Genomic DNA, 20,865 nt, shown 5'->3' with positions numbered 1-20,865 from the left:
TGTAGTCCCTATGATTTAATTTTAGCCACTTTTCTAGTGTTGACTAATAATGCAATTTTTTAGATATGAATCCTTCTGTAAAGTAATATAAAATTTTATATCAATCAATTAACCTATGTATCTATGTATTCTGTGTATTTATTTGTCTCTGTATGTACGTCTATCTATCTATCTATCTATCTATCTATCTATCTATCTATCTATCTATCTATCTATATCTATATATCTATCTATCTTTCTAAACATTTGCCTGCCTAACTATTCATCCCACTATTTTGGAGACAGGTTTTTTTCTATGTAAGCCTGTCTGACTTATGTATTTAAGACTGGTTTTATATTCACAGATATCTGTCTGCTTCTGTTTCCTTAATGAATGTTTAAAAATGTATGCCACCACACCCTTGCTTGATAATTCATTTGTTATTATTGTTTTGGTTGTTTGTTTAATTTTGTTGTTGTTTGCTTCTTTTGAGAGAAAGTTTTTCTGTACAGCCTTAGCTGTCATGGGACTCTGTAGACCAGGCTTGCCTCTAACTCAGATATTTGCCTGCCTCTGCCGCTTGAGTGCTGAGATTAAAGATATGTGCCACTATCACTTGGATTTCTATTTTATATAAAAACAACTGAGGCAATTTCAGGAAAATATACTAATATGGGAAGTTCAAGAATTTGGTGGAAGTAAAAAGACAATGAGATAGCACTTGAGTGTCTAAGTCACTGGAACTTACAGGCAATGTTGAGGAACCAAAGGTGGCTGAGAAAGAGTGTCCATTGTTTGGACTGGTTTCCTCTAGAGCCATTCCATGCATTCATCAGCATCAGCCAAATAATATTTCTTTTTCCTCTTAAACTTGTGAAATACCTACTCATTCTGTTAGATACCATATGTGCTTATTGCATAAACCCCTCACAGAAATCAAATCTACAGAACCTATAGAAAACATGGCAAACTTTCTGATGTATGAGGTAGAGACCAGTATAAATTTGTTAAGCAAAACCTATTGAAGAGGTGATATTATAAGTACTAATCTGAAAATAAATGTAGATGCTGAATTATCAGACGCCCTTGTTTACCTTTGGTTGTCTTGTTTCCATTGAATAGCTCACGTGACCTTTACAGTGGACCCATCTGAACACCTATTAATAGATAACACCTCTTCCAGGAAGCTCTCTTTAACATCACCAGGCAGGATGTTACATCTCTATGCCTCTAGCCTTCCTAACATTATACTTCTCCTAAAGTAGGTACCTGTGCTATTTGTGTTTCTTAGGCTTTGACAGCTGTATTTTTGGCCTTTTAAAGGTAGAAAGAAGAAGCTCTGACAGACTGGCTGTGCACACAAATAGTATATGTGCATCAAAAATTCATATGAAAGGAGGAGCCATGTGAAGAAAAAAAGAATTTTAGACTTCTGTTCCCTGGGTTCAAATAATGCTTCTGATTTTACTGAAGGATTATGTAAATCACAAGATTTTTAATGAATCCCCCTGTCTCAATTTTGCACAGTAAGACAAAGTGGAAATTTTTACTTTTTTTCTGATAATGAATACTAATTTTGACTATGTAATATTCTGCTATTAATGTATTTGTTCTCATTAATGAAGCTATAATATTTAAAAGGTATAGGGGTCAGTGATGGTTTTTCATCTGATTTTGGCCAACGTCTTTGACAGGTTACATACCATTATGAGAACAATTGACCAGTTTCTGGAAGGAAACCGTGTGGTATGGATTTAAACCAGAATTAACTGTCTAACTTGAAACCCATTCAAGAGATTGTTGCAGATTGTGTAGTCTGACTAAAAGGACAAGAGCATGTGAGTTTATCCAAACAACCTCAGAATAAATCTGCTGGCCTTCAGGTTGGCCTGACCCTTTAATAAACAGTTGCAGAGCTAAAAAAAAAAAAAAACCATGAAGTCTGGAGTTCAAATTCCAAACATGTCAATACTAGAAGTTGTTCCCAATCCTACTTCTGTACCTATGGATTTCCTACCATAGGTGATATTGCACGTGGTTTCTGAGCATTCAGGTCCAATTGAGCTTGCAGTGGAGCAGGGTACACCTTGAGATTAAAAAAAAATGTTCATTTCCTTTGACAGAGTTTAGGGTTGAGGTGCCATGACTAGAGGATCAGCCCATTCCTCCCACCTCTCTGCCACCATCTTGGCCTCTCCAGCTTCATGCTCATCTTCCTGTTATATTACCTTCACCAGAACCAACTCCCAACTCCTTTTCTTGGTCTCTCCAGCATCCTCTCTATCCTTGATCCTTTCTGCACTGCACAGCACCAACTCTCTCCTTCCTTTTCTCTATGTCAGCTCTGTCCTTGCCTCAGCACCATCATCTACATTCATCCTCCAGGCAGTAGTCACTAACATCACCTTGGTTCTCACCACTATCACATTAAATTGTTCTTGACTTTTTGAGAATCACTTCCATCTTCCTTCCATCAGGTCTCCACCCTGCTTCCATCCTGTTACACCAAGGTTATGTTCATGCCCCATCCGTCTTGTTGTTAACATTAGTCCATCCTCATCATTCTCACCTTCATCTTCCCCCTGCCCCACCTTTGCCAGCATCATCTTGTCCTGCACCTTACTATCATCTTCGAGATGACTTCTCTACTCCCATCACTTTCTGTTTACCCTCACTGAAGAGTTTATAAGGGTCCAGTTCTGGATTGTTTGTCTTTTTTACTCAGGAAGAGACCATATCACTACTACTGACTATCTGGCTCAAGTAACCACCTCTATTACAACATTGAGAGTATTTTTCATGGTTCATTGCTCTTCCTATGTGGTGGTTTTTAGCCATACACACTACCACTCTGTAAATTAAGGGTTATTGTGTAGCAATTAACATTGGTGAGAAGACTGAAAGGGAAGAGAACTCAGTATTGTATTCATCTGACAGCTGTAGTAAATCCGGTAATCTAGAATTGAATCCCATACCTACTGACCTCTATCTAGAACATACTGTCCAGTGTACCCTAATATTTCTTCAGATAGCTCCCCCTTCATGTCTAAGAGGAAGCAGCATGGCATACCCTGATCTTGTTGGAAATGTTTTTTAAGTAAATGAAGACAGACAACAAATATAATAAGGTTTACAAATCTTCACCATTGCCCACTTCAGTTTAAATGATCATATCTGATGTCTCAATGTTCTGCGATAGAAGTGTGTATTAACTTGCGGGAGACTCTTCCTCTCTAATAATACAGTTATTTTAAGGTCAGGAGAGACTGACCTTAGACGGTCTCTGCTAAGGTTTGCTCTCACACTGAAAGCTATTGAAATTTCTCTATCTCCCAAATAGCTGCTCCTTGCATTGATGCTCTGTGCATTCTCAGGGTTAGGTCCTTTCTAGGTGTAAGTCCCAATGTTGGGCTGAGCAGGATCATTCCTTAGGCCACCTAGTTAGTCCCCAAACCAAGGTGTTTACAGTAGAATTCCTGTCCCTTTCAGCTGGCTCCAATAAGGCCATTTGCCAGCCCAACCAATGTTAATAATGTCCTTGCTTTCACATTCTGAGCCAGAATGGAACCAGGGATCTAGAGGTGAAAGGTTTTCTATCCTATTATGAATTCCCTCAGACACACCATCCCAGATAGTGTCCCCAGGAATTATTTTTCCACTTAATCTAATTCAGCCAGGCTTTTCTCAGGAATCTGCAGTGAACATCATTTCTTTAAAAATAATTTTTTGAGTGGGAAGAAACACATCTTGCTATGCTGAAGGTAAGCAAAAAATGCATTTGACACCTCAGGTAATAAGGATCCTCTTTTTCCCTCTCTATCTATCTTTAAATTCCTTCCACTGAAAATTGTATTTTTGCCATATTTCATTCTCAAAGGAGCTTTTCATCATTAAAACCTCCCATTCGATGCTACATTTAGCTTAGGGGCATGGACACTGCCTTACTCATAGCACACAGACTGGACATTAGAGAACTCTCTCTGGATAAACTCTAATTTTTCCCCTTCATTATTAGTATCTGGCATTAGTTGTGAACAGTCCTTCCTGATTGCAACTGATAGTCAAGGCTATGAAACCTGTTGGGTGGAAAAAAAAACATCCTTTCTTCATTTCTAATTTTTTAAATTATGGCATTTAGTTACTGAAGGCCAGTTTCTTAAAAACGAAGTATGGGTTTTCTTGAACAAGTTCATACAGAGATACAAAAGGGGCAGGGAGACAAGTTGTAGTTGACAGGCATCCCATGTAGCATTACAGAAAACGTAGAGAATGAGAGAGACGGGGAGAGAGAGACAGACAGACAGAGAGACAGAGACAGACAGAGACAGAGAGACAGAGAGAGAGAGAGACAGAGAGAGACAGAGAGAAACACAAAGAGACAGAGACACAGAAAGACAGAGACACGAGGGAGACAGAAAGAGATGGGAGGGAGGGGACTGACAGAAGAAGGAAGTGTCAATGATAAGTAGGGAAGATATTGTTTGTTTACAACATCACTCTGTCTTGTGTCTCTAACTGCATATGTATCAGAAGATGGCCTAGTTGGCCATCAGTGGAAAGAGAGGCCCATTGGTCGTGCAAACTTTATATGCCTTAGTACAGGGGAATGCCAGGGCCAAGAAGTGGGAGTGGGGGGGTATGGGGGGACTTTTGGGGTAGCATTGGATATGTAAATGAAGGAAATATCTAATTAAAAATTTTAAAAAAGGAAAAAAAAAGAACATCACTCTGTCATTTAAAGCAGGTTTTAGCAGGAGACTTGGCAATGGAATGAGAGCTAGGACCCAAGTGATGTTTACATATAAATGAGTTTATTAGCCTATTTGTTCTGGTTCCTTTGGTCCCCTTTCTGAACTCAAGAATTTGGGAACTGCTCATCACCTGTTTGCTTTTATGTGTTTCTGCAAAGCAGAATTTTGTCTTCAAACCAATAACTATGCACCCTTATCATTCTTCCCTCTTGTTTTTGCAGAAAACTTCAATGAAAAGGAAGGTCAATGGATCGTGGTCTTTGAAAAGCTGCTTAGACATGTCTGTTTCCCGGTTCTCTGAACACGTGGCAGAGCTGTAAGTAACCCGCTTCGCAGTGCGTGATGAATTGGATGGCTTCAGACCCGAGGCAAAAAAAATAATTGTCTCATTTTCGCGCTGATTTGCTTAACTGGTGGGACCATGCCAGAAAGGCTAGCTGAGACGCTCATGGACCTCTGGACTCCATTAATAATATTATGGATTACCCTCCCTTCTTGTGTATACACGGCTCCGATGAATCAGGCTCACGTTTTAACTACTGGATCCCCTTTGGAACTAAGCAGGCAGAGTGAAGACATGCGGATTTTGAGCCGCTCCAAAAGAGGCTGGGTTTGGAATCAAATGTTTGTCCTGGAAGAATTTTCTGGACCTGAACCGATTCTCGTTGGCCGGGTAAGCTTCATTTTAAAACTACCATTTCAGGGCCTGTTCCTGGTCTTTAAATGTTTCATTTCAGGCTCTCCACAGTTTGTTGTCACACTTAACTGTAAATCCTTTAGACCAGATGGTTAGTGAGCTAACCTGTTGGTTTCTTTAGCAATATGAATAATCCCACAGTTTAAAAACGTTCCTTTAGGAAATGTCAGTTTTCGCATCGCCACCAGCCTAGCTTGCCCTTTTTCAAGAGACCACATGATACTTAGGTAATTCGTAAATAAGCAAACTGCATTCTCATGTATGTGAGAACTCTTTACAATCCTTTTCTCTAGATTCTTGCATTTGGATCTAGTACTTGGAAGTTGTAGGCCGTTTTGTCTGGTTTGAATTCCTATCATAGCAAATGTCAAATATGATTTTTCTCTTATCTTAAGGTTCTATACACCAATTTTCAGTTAGATTTTTATTCTTTGAATTTCATTGATTGCCATTTCAGCACCTAGAAAAAAAAATGGAAACAATATTTGCAACACAAATGCTGGGCAAGGCCTTGCAGTGACATCATAGAGCATCCGTTTAGTCACCCCCCATGTGGAATCAAATGCATAGAAGGAAGATTCTAGTTCAGTAGCGAGGACCTGTGTTTGCCTGCGTGTGTTACTCTGTGTTTCCGTTGATTTGTTAGCTTTGCAGTTTGTCATGCAGACACAGGCCCCGTGGCCCTCCGAAATTATATTGCAGCACTTCAAAGGCATGTGTGTGTTCAGTCCTCGGAATAATCTGTACGTTCTTGCTCATTATCGTATTATCTATTATCATAGTTTGAATTCTAGTAATTTGCTAAGGAGCTAATCATGTTGGGAACATTGTTGCCTAACAGGTAAGAAGCCCTGGACTTGGTGGTAAGTAATGATAATCCACAGGGGGGGGGGGGGGAGATCAGAAGTTCAAGGACACTGTACTACCAGGGTACCTGATAAGCAACTTTTAAAACAGAAAAGTTTACAAGCGTTTTTGTTTTGTTTTGTTTTGTTTTGTTTTTCCTCTCACCGTGAACTGACAAAGGCTGACTTTCCTGATAAGCCATGTCTAGAAGTGAATGGTGCGTTCCTTTTCCAAATTCAGTGACTATAGCAGGGCTGTAGCAGGGCTGTAGCCTGAATGCCTTGCACCTCACTAGGGGCTTCTGGTTTCTTGCTGTGCTTTCTTGTCTTGCGGAACAATTGAGCCTCCTCAAGGCTTCCTCTTCTCAGGGGATTCACATGTTTAGTCTTACCTTGACACAAAAGGTGTGGAGGTACTATGTGTTATTATACTTGGCTTGCTGGAATTGAACATATGTACCAGGCACTGGAAATAGGCTCTTGGGAGTATCCAAACAAAAGCAGAGATCTTTGCTGCCAAAGATCTCACATTCTGGTTAATATTGACTGTTTACTAGGTATGAATTGCTATTACAAAAACACTTTGCTGGCAAAGACTTTTTGACTTTAACAATGGTTGATCATATAGGCATAGGTGTATATGTGAGTCTATATATGTGCACAAACACTTATAAAATATATGCACTAAAGCAGATTTATAATCCCCTTTTCTTAAAATGGAAAAAAAAAATCCACGAAAGATTTTCATGATATAAACGCTGGTAGCAGAAGTGAGTTGAGGCTATTTATAGTCATAATGTATCCCATTACAGTGGCTGTTCCTGTACTTCACTGCAGAGATGTTAATGCAGTTGATTACAGGGTGCTGCCCTGGACCCCGCAGAGGTTGTTCCTTACTCTATAGTTTATGTGCTTTAATATGTTTCTAAAAATGGGTGAAGTTCTGAATTCCAAATCGCATCTAGTCCCGTAGGTTCTGGATACAGACTTCCTCATTAGCTTTATCATATGTATAAAAGCAAAAAAACTGATGCTTAGATACATTAATAAACCAGATTATGAATACAGCACAAGTGAATGTACTACATGAAATTAAATCATGGCGGTGATTCCCAAGATAATAATTTCAACCATCATACCATATTATGTTTCAGTCACTGAGTACCAGGGGTTTATAATTTGCACTTGACTTGTGTGTATAGGATACAAAATCAGTACATTCATCCTTCTCTATATTCAACTTTTCTTTAACCAGCTCTAAGGCAAGCAGTTTTCATCCCGTATGAAATTCTGGAATCACATGCATACATGCATATGTAGTTAATGGATGGATGATTCTCCCCTGATTCAAATAGTTATGTTATTATGACGGTGAATCAATTAAGACATGTCCTGCATAATGTAAATAACTGAAGAGCATTCCATTTTTAAATGAATAGAAAAGGCAATTAAACCATTTTTTAAATGTAGTATCTGATGGCTGATTTCATACCCATTTCTAAAACGAATTGAAAATGTCAGAGTCAAACAGCCAGGTATTCAGGGTTTCTGTGTGACTTCCCAACGCCTGGGGTGTCTTGCTTGTTTGAATGATAAAAATGCCAGTGAACCCTAGGCCTTTGAAATAAGCATCATGCTCTTGAGTCTTAGTAACAGACATTGCATGGAATAGAGCAGGTAGAAAACCTGATCCGTAGGTTCTGCCCGCTCATAATTATAGGCAGCTCCCGAAGCAATTGTTTAATACCAATTACAATATTTTTTTGAAGAATTTTGCTTCAAATAGCTTCAATTGCACGTATTTCCCTTTAAAAATCAGATTGTTCCTAAAGTATGACAGCCCTAATTTTGTGAATTGTGGGCTTTTGTAAAGCTAAAAATCTATTTCAGGTTACTGTTTCAGATTACGAGTCAGGTTGAGTGCAGGCATGATCCACGTTGGGGCGCTCACTGGTGTTTTATGATGTTTTATCTTTCTGCACAGTCTTCCACATCTGACTCTTTAAACCACTCTGCCGCAGAGCTTCTCCCCGGGAACCAGCTGAGAAGCATTAGTTACCTATGAGCATACCTGCTCTTTAAAAGGCCCTCCTGCAAGTCGCTATGTTGGGGGCCTCAACCTAGTGGGCTGAGTTCAAGCTCAAGGGCAGTGCCAGCCTTTGAGCAATTGGATCTTCAAGATTGCACATACACCTTTATATTATACAGGTTCTGTTTTTACATATTGGTGGCAGCTGGCTGTGCAAAAAGAACCTAAGTTAGAGACAGACTCTCTACAGCTTTGAACAATGACGTTGTCATTCCCTGGGTGTTAATGCTAGGGAATTTATTTAAGCTTTTGGAGGATTGTGCAAATAATTATATTTAAATATGAGTGAACTGCTAGCTGTATAATGTTTGTCATATAATAATTATACTTAAAATATGTTCTTAAATGTGTTGTGTGTGTGTGTGTATGTCTGTGTGTGTGTCTGTGTGTGTGTTGTACGTGGTTGTAGTAGATATAATAGATAGGTTAAACAAAAATAAACAAGCCACGCAACAACAACAAAAGCACTGATAACTCTCTCAGTGAACACAAGACTATGGAGCCAAAAAAAAAAAAGACTTTCTTCTCTCATCTACGATTATTATGATCTGTGTAGGGGTGTCTGAGTAAGGGCTCGAGGTTCTTGGTCTGGTAGGACAGCCTAGAAAGGAAGGATACTGGTGCAATTTGTCAGAGGGTATCCAACTCTTTGACATTGTGGTATCGCATTGTCATGTGCAAAGTCCTCACTCAAATACTTTATGCTGGCCGGGTGGTGGTGGCGCATGCCTTTAATCCCAGCACTTGGGAAGCAGAGGCAGGCAGATTTCTGAGTTCTGTAGGTCAGCCTGGTCTACACAGTGACCAGAAAAGCCAGGGCTATACAGAGAAACCCTGTCTCAAAAACAAAAAACAAAAACAAACAAACAAACAAACAAACAAAAACAATAAAAACAAAACAAAACAAAAAAACCTTTATACTGATTACAAAAATATACTATAATAATTTATCTAAGTGTACAGTTTTGTATTTTACCACATTCATAGCTATTTATATATGGCCACATGAGTTAAAGACAACTAATATGGATTTATGGACATAAAGAAAGATGACAGACCATTTCCTTAGTCAGAAACAAGAAACAAGTCTTTGTATTTCTTGTTAAAGTAGAAAGAAGTAGAAGTCATCTTTAGAGAGCCCATCTCTGTGCATTTTGTCTTATAGATGGTTGTGCCTCCTCCAATATTTCCTGTTCTTTATCTATGCTCTAAGTTTGTCCTTCCTTTACAATTATCATCTAACATATTCCATGCTATGTTTATTATTGGTCTGCTGCCAGAATGGACGTCTTTTTAAAAGTGGTTCATTTGTGTCCATTGTTGCATAGACCAAATGTCCGGCAGTACAGAAAGCTGTCTGCCTACTAAGAAAATTTCAATAAAATTTCATATGAATGCATTCACCCTAATGGACAGCCTCCCTAAATATTAAAGGAGCTTGGAGAAGTCATATAAGTCAATTAGAGTAATACAAGTGGCATATTTCAGTAAAGAATTTAAATACAATATTTTCATGTACTTTTACATATTTCTATACCAAATGGAGACTTCCCCACTTGTGACTATGTACTGATTTTAATGTAGTGAAGGCGGAAAGTGCACTTCTGAGTTATTTTTCAAAAAGGTTGCCGGATCATCTCTTTAGAGCTCAGTCTCTCACCAGTGACAAGAAACATATTTCAAACTTTTGTCAGTGCTTTTTGTTCAAAGTAGATTAGGTATGATCTTTCAGAATTTATTAAGGACAAATACCACCCTAGCCAGCTCCATTCCTCTTTACAGATGTCTGTGGAAGAAATTTCCACCTAGTCTATTTGTAAGTGTGTAAATACTGAATGCTTCATGTCACTACCCATTCCCAGAACTGATTTTTTTTTCTGGGAATTCTGACAAAGAACATAACAGCTCATGAGACTCCTCAACCAAATAATCTTATATTATATGGTGGTAGGAAGGAAAGAGAGAAACTCAACAGTGGGTTTTAATCAAGCTTGCAACTCAGAAAAAAACCAATGCCCTTGTGGTAGATTGTGTATGCCTGTGTTCTCATAGCCAAATGAGCATCATCTTGAGAGGCCTCTGCAGTAAGGGAGTCAGCAGATAGAGAGATAACATAACTGTGTATTTAATATCTACATACTACATCTCCTACAATGTCAGTGGAATCTCAGCACAGAATGAACAGAGATCTGTATCAGGAGGAGACTGGTACCAAACATCCCTTAAATAAACGTCATAGTAAATTTAGGAAGTGTTCTAAGTGATGTTATGTGGTTGGATGAGAGCAAAGAGAGGGCAGTAACCTAATCTGTCGGCACATGACATGTTGCCAACAATTAAACTGTGAGATGTGACTCATTAAACATGTGGGAAAAGACACATGATGAAAAAATAAAGCATCCCTGACATGGCCTGCCCAAAATTATCTCTGGGGCACAGAGGATGCCAAGAAGACATCATTCAGTGGTAATGACAGAGCTTATCCTACAAGGTAGATAAACCAGAGGAACTTCTTATGATGTTGGACACTAATAGTCTGAAATCAGGGTACCAGAAAAGTTGGGTTCTGGTGAGAGTCATTTTCAAGCCACTCCCATGTCCATGGTGCACCTGGCAGGCCTTATAGGACAACAGAGTTCTCTGGGGCCTCTTCTAGAAGTTTCCCAGTTTCATGCATTATTCACAAGGTCTCCATTCTTGGCTTCCTCGTCTCTCATATAATTCTGTTAGGCATACTGTAGTTTGGGTTGGTACTATGTGCCATTTAGCTATTGAGTCTACAATTGCCTTTGGCTACCCAAGTGATGGTATTACTATTCTCACTAAGACATATGACACACACACCCTCTGTGTGTGTGGTGTGTGAGTGTGTGTGTTTGTGTGTGTATGTATGTGTGCACACGTGCAAGGACATGCACATTCTTACACTGGTACATTTTCAGTCTTTTGTACTCTTTGGTACTGCAAAGCAAAGTTTTAGGACTGGGGTCTTTTATACAAAGGACAAGTAAGGATCTGTGGGAGATAGATCAGATTTTAATTCAGCTCCACTCTCAAGTAGTTTGAAAATATACCCAGTCACTGATGCTTTAGATATAAATGCTCACAGAGCAGGGACATGTAACCTTCCCTCGCTTTTCACCCCATGTCGCTGCAGCCCTTTTTCTGTGGCCCATATGACCCTTCTTTTCTCATATTGCTTTATTTTTGAACAAAGGTAGCTGGCAGTCCAGGTGGTCAGCATTATTCTATCCTAAATCTTTCTTTTACATAAATTCCTGTGCTTTCTCTGCTCCCTGTTTCCCTCCTACCTGGGCTTCTGATGCGTTCCTTATTTGGATGTAAATTTCTCACTGGTGATGCCTCTTCTGTCTATTTATAATCCTCTTCCTCCAAGGCACTGACTCATTTTCTCTCTTTAAATTTGACCTTCTAACCTTCCCTCTTCCCTGTAACTTGGGTGGTACTTAGTATGAAGGACATGGGATGCCAAGTAATTACACTATATTACAGTTTACGGTGTCAGCGGCCAGTAGGAAAATTGCACTTGACATGCCATTATTTTTGCCAGGCCTTTGCATGTTAAGAGCACTGGGCGACTCAGCCACAGCCAAATTGTATCTTTGGCCTTGCAAGAACAGTTCACTGTCAGTTCTGCGAAGCTTCTGCCAACTCTGACAGAGCTGTGTGCACCCATATTTTGGCAAAATGCAAGTCAGCATTATGTCTCTCAATCTGGCCAAACAACAAATGTTGCCTGGCTTTTGCTCAGTGTCCTGACTTGGAAATAACAGGCATCTCAGAGCAGTTGAATATCATTTGATGGTGGTATAAATAAAGGTCAAATCTCAGTCATCAAAATTCACCAGTTCATAAGCAGGTGTATACACAGGTACAACTACACAGGCACGCTTATACAGATACATGCATGCCCATTTAAGAACACAATGAACACTCACAAGTGCACATTCAGCATTAACTGAGTTTGTTAGAGAAGGAGATCTCAGACATCTTCTTGGTTATTATTCCCGAAGCCTCACTCTTTCACCCACTTCGCTACATCTTTAAAAGGGGATTAGGTAATAGGTTTAATCTGCCCAACTATACTATGGCTTTGCAGTTTTATTCTCATAAATTACAATAATCATGTTGCTATATTACTAAAAAGCTACTGAAATACTTGTGCTTATGTGCCCAAATAAAGTCATTTGTACTTTATTGACAAAACTCTTATGAGGGCATAGGTGAGATATTTGTCCTTTCAGAAATGAACAAGAGATGTCACATGCATATTTTGTATTTGTAAAATGATTTTGAGAAGACATAAAGAAAAAAACATAAATTGCACTTTCTCACATTTTAAATCTGTACATTATATATACTGTACTATTCCATACATAGTATAAATATGAAATAGACTGGGGTGCTTATGTTACGTCCTATCACTACAGGAAAAAAAAAAGTAGAAGCGTCAAAAATAATTTTCTCACCTACCCCTACAATACAAACGTGGTAAGAGAATAACTTAGGCTTACTTCTGTAGATAATCTGAGCAATAAATCAATTCAGACTTATAATAACAATTCTTGTATATTTCATCATTCATTCAAGGGTTATTTCATTGATCCTTATGTGTTACCTAATTGTAACAAAATTACAGTATATGCTTATGGGTAAAATAATCAGACTATGTAATCCTACTTCATAAATAAGAAGCAAAAGTTATCCTGTACTTAGAATAGAGAATCAATTCCTATTATTTTCCAGGGATGAACTAAAAGCCATAGGAATATTGCATGTGGACTCAAGAACCAAATAACTAGAGGATTATTTACATAACAGAATGGAATGGTGGCTCTGAAAATTCAAGAATGACACATTTAGAACATGTACCAAGGTCATAATTGTCAGAAATGAGGAATAAAATGTGCATAGAATAGAATCATAATATACATGTGTGATACAAAGAATCTGACATATATTAATGTGAAAATATTTATTAGCATACTTGTGTGAAATGTATCTATTCAAAAATTGAATGTACGTGTGTGTTCTAATAATTACTAACCTAATAACTTGTTAGCACCCATCCCACAGCTATCCATCCTTCTATTCCCATCTTCTGTTACCCTTGAACAAAACCTAGACTCTGAAGTACTCTTTATTTTTTTTGCTGTAACTTAAGAGAATGCTAATCACTATCCACTGCTTTTATATAAGTATTTATCAAATTGAAAATAACCCAAGCTCATAAAAAAATCCAAATATGTAATGAGAAAGTGCCATCCTGGCAAGCTCTTTATGCAAAGTGAAGAATTAATTCTTGACATTGATTCAGATTAATAAGTAAACCTCCAGGCAGGCAAGATGGTCTGATATAATCAATCTTCATTTCCAGTATGTATGGCCAGATTACCACTTTGTTTACAAAATAATTTTCTGCATTTTATTTTCATAACATTATAATTATATTAAAAGCTTTGAAATTCCTGAAAATAAATGGTAGTGGTGTTCAGCTCAATTTTTAAAAAACCTCAGAGTACCATCCATCTATAATAAATTCTTAGAAATCTTACTTCATTTGAAATTAAGTTTGTAAATAAATCTTATATAGAAAAGGAAGAGCTACACCTATCTTACACACTTGGCTGGTGAATGGTGAATATCATCAATTAATCAATTACTCTGCTAAACATATTTAATCATTTCATGCAACGAGGAAGAAAGAACATTCAATGTTTCTGCACTGCTGAAGGCATAGTAAATGACTTTCATTACCATGGAGCAGACCAATTATTAAGCAGATGTAAAGGCGTTATATACGGTCTTTAAGTAGGAAATTACCTTGTAAGTCTTTAGGTACTATAGTCCGTTTACATGCTCTCTTAAACTTTTCAGAAAATAAGAAATACCCAGAAATATTAATTATAGAATTTTGCCATTTAAGACAGGTCAGTGTGCTAAAGAGTTTCCAAGGTCTTATTTTGCCTGGCTATACATGTTTCCTAGAAGGTGGCATTTTCCTTATACTGAAGTATACTTTATCTGTTTATGTCATTTAAATTCACCTCCACACCTCCAGCATAGTCCACTCACGTCCTCATGTCTTCATATATTTTGAAATAAAGGCAATTTTGTCAACAGGCAAAGATCTAAATGTTCAGTTAAGATGTGGGAATGTTCTTTGATAAACACTCAACTTCCCTCCTGAGGTTACAAAACATTCATAAAACTTTTGATGCTATAACCTGGAGAAGAAATATGATAGACTGCATTCTTATGGCTCAGTGTGAGCTCTTCAGGTCCCCAGCAGTGACCATGCCTGGGAGCTTGTGAGAGTTGGAGTTCAACATGTGTACATCCTGATTTACTGAATCAAACCTTATTTTCCTTGTATCTCCAGGTCATTTTTGTGCACATGAAAGCATTAAATATTTAAATATACTTCATATTTAACCAATAAAACACTCAGTTATAAATGCCAAAGCAATACATGTAAATATTACAAAAACATAAAAAAGAACACAGTTTTCAGTTGGTTCACCAGTTGTCATTCAGCCCCACAATGGTCTGAACAATGATGTTTGCTACTGAATAATTTTTTCACAATTATTTATATACTTTTGCTCCTGACATCAAGACTAACAAAAATAAAACAGAATAGTCTCAGTGATGGTGTTTGAAAAATCTTCCGAGGATGATTCGGGAGCAAATAGTTGCTTATCCCATTTGAACCCATGTGGTAGGTAAAAGGCGAGACAGGACTCCTTTCTCTGTCACTGGTTTTGTATGGAAAGTCAAAGGAAAGAATCCCTGTGCCCTTTACCTCCAACACCAAGTGTTAATGTTACCTGTTCCTTCCTCAGAGCTATGGGCTCCTTCCCTTTCTGTCTGTATTTACCAGAGTTCTGCAGATGTGCTCTGGAAGCTACAGAGGATCAAATGTCACTGGGCTTCAGTGGAGACAATAGCAGAATCCAAATGAGCTTGCTCAGAAAAGCTTAGAAAGATTGGGAAAGAGCAGGGAGTAAAACAATGGGTGCATATTTCTATTTCTTTCTAATCTCAACAAAACAAAACAAAACAAAACAAAACAAAACAAAAAAAAACAGCTCTGTGGCATAGACAGTTTTTGGTGTGAATATCATTGTGGTGAATATGAAATCCATGGTATGGTTCAGAGATATTAAGGAGGAGAAGGAAAATCAGTTTTCAAGCCACCAGGTAAGCAGATAGTATTTTTGAGGGTTTGCACTGTGAAACTTTTATCAAGGTTGCCAGTCAAGTTTCACAGCAAACCACTGGGAAATGCACTATGTACTCATTAGCATGTTAGGAGTTACTAACAAGAAGACTTAAAGCCATTAGAATGCACACGTTCGACAAACAATAAGTGAATGATAAAGCAGGAGTCAAATTTGGGCAGGACACTTCAAAGCTTTCTTTGGTAACCATGGTAACATTACATCACCTGAATCCTAAGAGGTAAGTTCTCAATGTCCTAAGGTGAGACCCCCAATATGCAGATGAGGAAAGTACGACCACTCATGAATACCAAGTTATAGTCTCATGATTAGAATATAATGGCTTGGTAATAGTTTATCATATATTAGAGATGATTGAGTTGCAAAGCTTAAGTGAGAAAGCACGTGCTTGAGGCATCTGCATGGGGTGACTGCATCATTTTCTTTATAGGGAGATGATACTCATGCAGCTTAGGCCCAGGAAGGACTAATCTCATATTCACATTGATTTATGGGCTGTTTTCTAAATATAGGAGGGTCAGCACGGTATTTATCTCAGTTTTCATTCTCATTTTAAAATATGTGGTACACCAGGCACGGTGAGACACATGTATAATCTCAATCCTAGGGAAACTGGGACAGATAAACTTAAAGACAAGCCTGGACAAGCAGGGGGATCCTTATAGCAGAAAAAAAAAAGCATATGTAGAGTATAAGAATATGGCACACTGGTTAATGTGTTTACTGCAGGAGCCTGGACCTGACTTCAGATCATCAGAACACATGTAAAGCCAGATGTGATGCTAGTACAGCTTTGCAATCTCAGCAGTCCTGTAGTGAGAAGAAGAGACAGGACAACTCCAGGAAGCTTGGAGTTCAGCTAGCTTGGCAAAGATAGCCATGCACAAACAAAATAACCTGTTCCGAACAAGTATTTGTTGTACTCTGACCTTCACAGGTGTGCCATAGCATGCAAACATCAGCGCCTTCAAACATGAACATGCACAGACACACATATTTTTAAAAGATCATTTATTCTTCTATACACGTATGTACTATCGATCGTCTACATGTAACCTAATTGCTTTAATGGTTATTGTGCCTGCAAATATATAATCATCGCGGTCTCCTGAAAGAAAAGAAAAGAATGTGGAGAACGCATTAGCTAGTGAATACTTTTGTTGATATTTTAGGCATCTTCCTAGTTTCTTTAAATAAATTTGCAGGTTGCTACTGTCCCTCACTTTGTAACTATGAGAATTAAGATTTCCTAATGCAGTCACTTTTTAGTGATCTGGGTGAGGATAGAGAAATGGTTTTTCTGAGCCTGGTGTGGTTCTTAGCTCCCCGAAAGCTGAGGCATTAATTCACTCACTAAAGTCTTTGGTAAGAAGTGTGCAATTTTCTAGGCTTTTCTTAAAGTGGGAACCGCCAGAACAGCAGAAAGTAACGTATAATGGTTGAGGGGAGTGAAACATAAAATCCTGTCCACATAGACAGGAGCTAAAAGAAGACAAAGTGCTTGTACCCTCAAGTCCCCTGAACTAATTGTGCTAATGCTGAATTATTCAGTAACAGTCCCCTGAATGCTGGAATCTGAGCTGCTGGGCTGTATCGCCCATGCTGCAGAGGTGGAGAGAAATTCATTGCTCTTTGCAGTGACTTCTTGTGGCCATTTGTAACTCTGTATATCTGTGTATTCTGTGCCTTTCTTTTTTACTTGTTCTGTTCCTCTTCTTGCTTTTCAACCATGAACATAATGATGTTCCTCTGAGTGTCCTGGTCATGTTCTTTGCTGCTGGCACACTTTATCCACTGGGTCCACTGAAAAGAAACCTCTCATGCCTTTAGACAAGTCTCTGAGGAAAAGTAATTTAGGGAAAGAGCAAACATGGCTATTAAAATTGACCAAATCCAATAACTCCTCAAAGCAAGTCAGACTCCCCAGCTACCCAAAGGCTTTATTTAGAACGTGGCAGGGTTATTTATAGTGAAGTCTTTCTTCACCTTTCCTTTTGTGTGCTTGTGTGAGCCTAAGCCTGTAAGTGATTTTCTCATTGCAATAGTCTGCCGTGTGTGTGTGTGTGTGTGTGTGTGTGTGTGTGTGTGTGTGTGTGTGTGCGCGCGCACGCACGTGCGCACGTGTATGTGTATGTTTATGTGAGCATGTGCTTTTCTGTGAGAGTGTGTTTGTGGATGTGATGTGTGGCATTGTGTGAGTGTGTGTATGTGAGTGTGTGTATGTGAGTGTTTGTGTGTGTGTGTGTGTGTGTGTGTGAAAGAGAAACAGAGACAGAGACAGAGACAGAGACAGAGAGACAGAGAGAATATACACACCGGGAATGCATGTGTAAGTTCATGTGTGTATTATTGCAGGGCAGCAGAATATTGGCAAGATCTCATCTTCTGGTTGCAATTCTGCTTTTGTAAGAACATTTTTAATCAGCCCTTTGAAACTCTTTTTTTTTCTTACAGAAACCATGCATGTTTGCTATGACTTGTCTTCTTGATCACGGCTATTGTTTCCCATGACTTCTTTCTAACTTTTCTGTCATTAGAGTCTTAAGCGGATGTTCTGATTATTTTAAATAGGCATTTCCCAATTCAGTATACCACTTAGATTAGCAGGAATGTGTATAAATAAGCTCATCTATTTTTCTATTTAATCTTTTTGAGAGAAAGATAACAGAAAGAAGAAACTGAAATATAAAACAGTGAACATGGAGACATGGGTGCTCCAGCACATCCCATGACTATATCCATACAAACAACATGGAATGCAATCAAAACATACAAACCACAGAGCCATGCTGTAAACACACAGTGAGACAAAATTCTGGAAATGCTTTGCAGTCACAAAGGAATTGATATTTTGACATGTACAATGTGTGGCTCATAAGTTTCATGCAACCCAGGGTAGGGGTTTGAGGATGTATGTAGATGATAGAGTCCTGTCACAATTTGGACACCCCATGTAGGTCAGTGTTATGGTAACTTTACACACACACGAATCATTCAAGACTAGGGAAGCAAAATTGGGGAAATGCCATCACTGGATTGTCCTTTGGGCAAGTCTATAGGCCATTTTCTTGATTAATGACAGATGTGGAGGGCCCGTATCACTGAAGGTTGTGGAACCTCGTGTCTCTGCTATAAGGAAGCAGACTGAGCAAGTCAAGGTAAAGCAGCATTGCTCCTTGGCCTCTGCATCACCTAGAGGCTAAAAGTTCCTGCCCTGACTCCCTTCAATGATGGCCTTTTACCTGTAAATATAAAATGAAATCAACCTTTCCCTCCAAAGGTTGAAGTTGATTTTGGTCACAGGCATTTTATCACATCAATAGAAACCTTAACTAAGACATGCCAGAGTATAAAAAAAAAAGTAGGAATGATGCTGAAGGCATACAGAGCAATCAATATTTACATGGAAATCCAAATAAATAAGGATTGAAAAATGATAGAAAGTAGAAAGTGGTAAAAGACACACAGGCATGAGGAAGGTCAAGCTTGGGAAGGGGTATTTGTGAGATACTGGAGAAGGGAGGAGAAAAGGGAAAGGGAAAGGGAGGAGGGGAGAGGGCGGCAGTGGTTGTGGTAGAGGAGAAGAATATTGACTGGATTCCAGGAGGACTGTTGTGTTCCACCAAATGGAGACTGCTCTGTTTTAGCCTGTGAACAGATGTGCTCAAATAGGTTGACACATACATAGAAGCCAGTTCTGACCATGTAGTAGTAGTTCCTTCTCCTCTTCCTCCCTCTCCTCTTCTTTTCTTTTATTTTCTTTGTTTCCTTCCTTTTTTTTTTTTTGAGGATAAATGCACTTTTATTTTGATGCATGACATTTGCTGAATAGCCACAGCTGGTCAGTCTCAGCAGGAAGTCAAGCCAATTTGAGTGAACCCACAGACATGATGTTCTCTCTTCTTAAACTTTTAGGAAGAAAATGTTGGCTTTTGAACCTTATATGTGTCCTTGCTGTTGATGCCCAAAACAGAGTTGTGATCATTTGCTTCAAAGCTGATCAGGAACATAATGGCTTAACACCGAATATCTGAAATTATTGTATCTTATATTTCATATTTATGATCTCCAATATGTTTTACAGAAGACATGGAAAGGTAGAAATAATATTACTTGTTCCACCCACTGCTGCCAGATGACTGCAACTCAGCTTCTCCTCCAGAGACCTCCTATCAGCTTAGCTAAGCTCTTCTTCTCAGACTTAATATAACAAAGCAAGGTGGTGATTTGGATTATTACATAGTTGTTTGCGCATGGTTCATCTGATTTGGTATATGTTTCTATGTATCTGCCCTTTCTTCATGCCCTTGTTACATCATCCAGGTTAAGTCCAAATCCATGCAGTGTGCACAGGGGACACTCTGGCAAAGAAATCAGCTATTGAGTTGGGATGTATCTTTGTTGAATTTGGTCACAGAAGCAACTTAATCTGTGCAATTGATTTTAAATTTAAACTGGCCTTGAGGAGGCTGTGGGAAGTTTACAAATGAATCTGAGCACATGCATATTTATCTAATAAACAAAAATAAATAAAGTGAAAGTTGAAGGCTATGGTAGATGGTAGCAAGGAAATTAATACTTTTGAAAGGGCTAGTGCCTTCTAGGTCATGGCATTGAAATCACACATCACTTGTAAGATAGGATGTTACTAACATACATTCCCCAAGTGCACACATACAACTTGAGAGATACTGAGTCATTCCATGGAATGGTTAATAGAATTGAAAGATGGATTGGCATGCAGAATGGACTTCACAAAATCAAATCTTTATTTTGCAATTCTGAGCCACCCCTTCCTTCCCTCTCTTTATTTGGCCCTACCTTATGTTTCTTCCCACGTGGATGTGCTCTTTTGGAACAGGGTAACATGGAAAACTTCTTATTTTTATCCAACACATTTTGTTCTTCCAAAAAAGTAAAAAGGTTCTGTTATCCTAATAAACCAGCACAGCAAGAGGTAAACTAAGATAGTATATGACCCACAATAAAATCAATCATTTGTTCTATGTTGGGTGCATTCTGCTATGACCATTGGGACTTGTGCATCTTCTATGAAATCCTGAGCATGTTGGGAGGCAGGTTCCCTGTGGTTACTCCTATCTACTAGGAAGTATATTGAGATTACTCACATAGAACCAGTATGTAGGACTTTTACTCCTAAATCCTACAGCAAGCCAATGCTGGACATAAGAAAGCCCTGAATCCCATTACCTCTTAAGCTCTCCATCCAATTGGGTG

The 20,865-nt window shown here is 38.6% G+C and overlaps 1 protein-coding gene across 8 annotated transcripts in view; it reads left to right on the top strand.

Moving 5' to 3' along the window:
• Positions 1 to 20,865, top strand: part of Cdh8 (cadherin 8) — a 393,196-nt gene that overhangs the window by 11,537 nt on the left and 360,794 nt on the right. For all 8 annotated transcript variants that reach the window (NR_133570.1, NM_001285914.1, NM_001285913.1 and 5 more), the window contains one exon: positions 4,953 to 5,404. Coding sequence is in view for 7 of the 8 variants with exons in the window: in NM_001285914.1 (NP_001272843.1) it covers positions 5,153 to 5,404 (252 nt within the window). In the remaining variant the exon portion in view is untranslated. The remainder of the gene's footprint in view (positions 1 to 4,952; positions 5,405 to 20,865) is intronic.

This window comes from Mus musculus, chromosome 8 (assembly GCF_000001635.26).
Source record: "Mus musculus strain C57BL/6J chromosome 8, GRCm38.p6 C57BL/6J".
Taxonomy (NCBI): Eukaryota; Metazoa; Chordata; class Mammalia; order Rodentia; family Muridae; genus Mus; species Mus musculus.
This window is presented reverse-complemented; position numbering and strand designations above follow the sequence as displayed.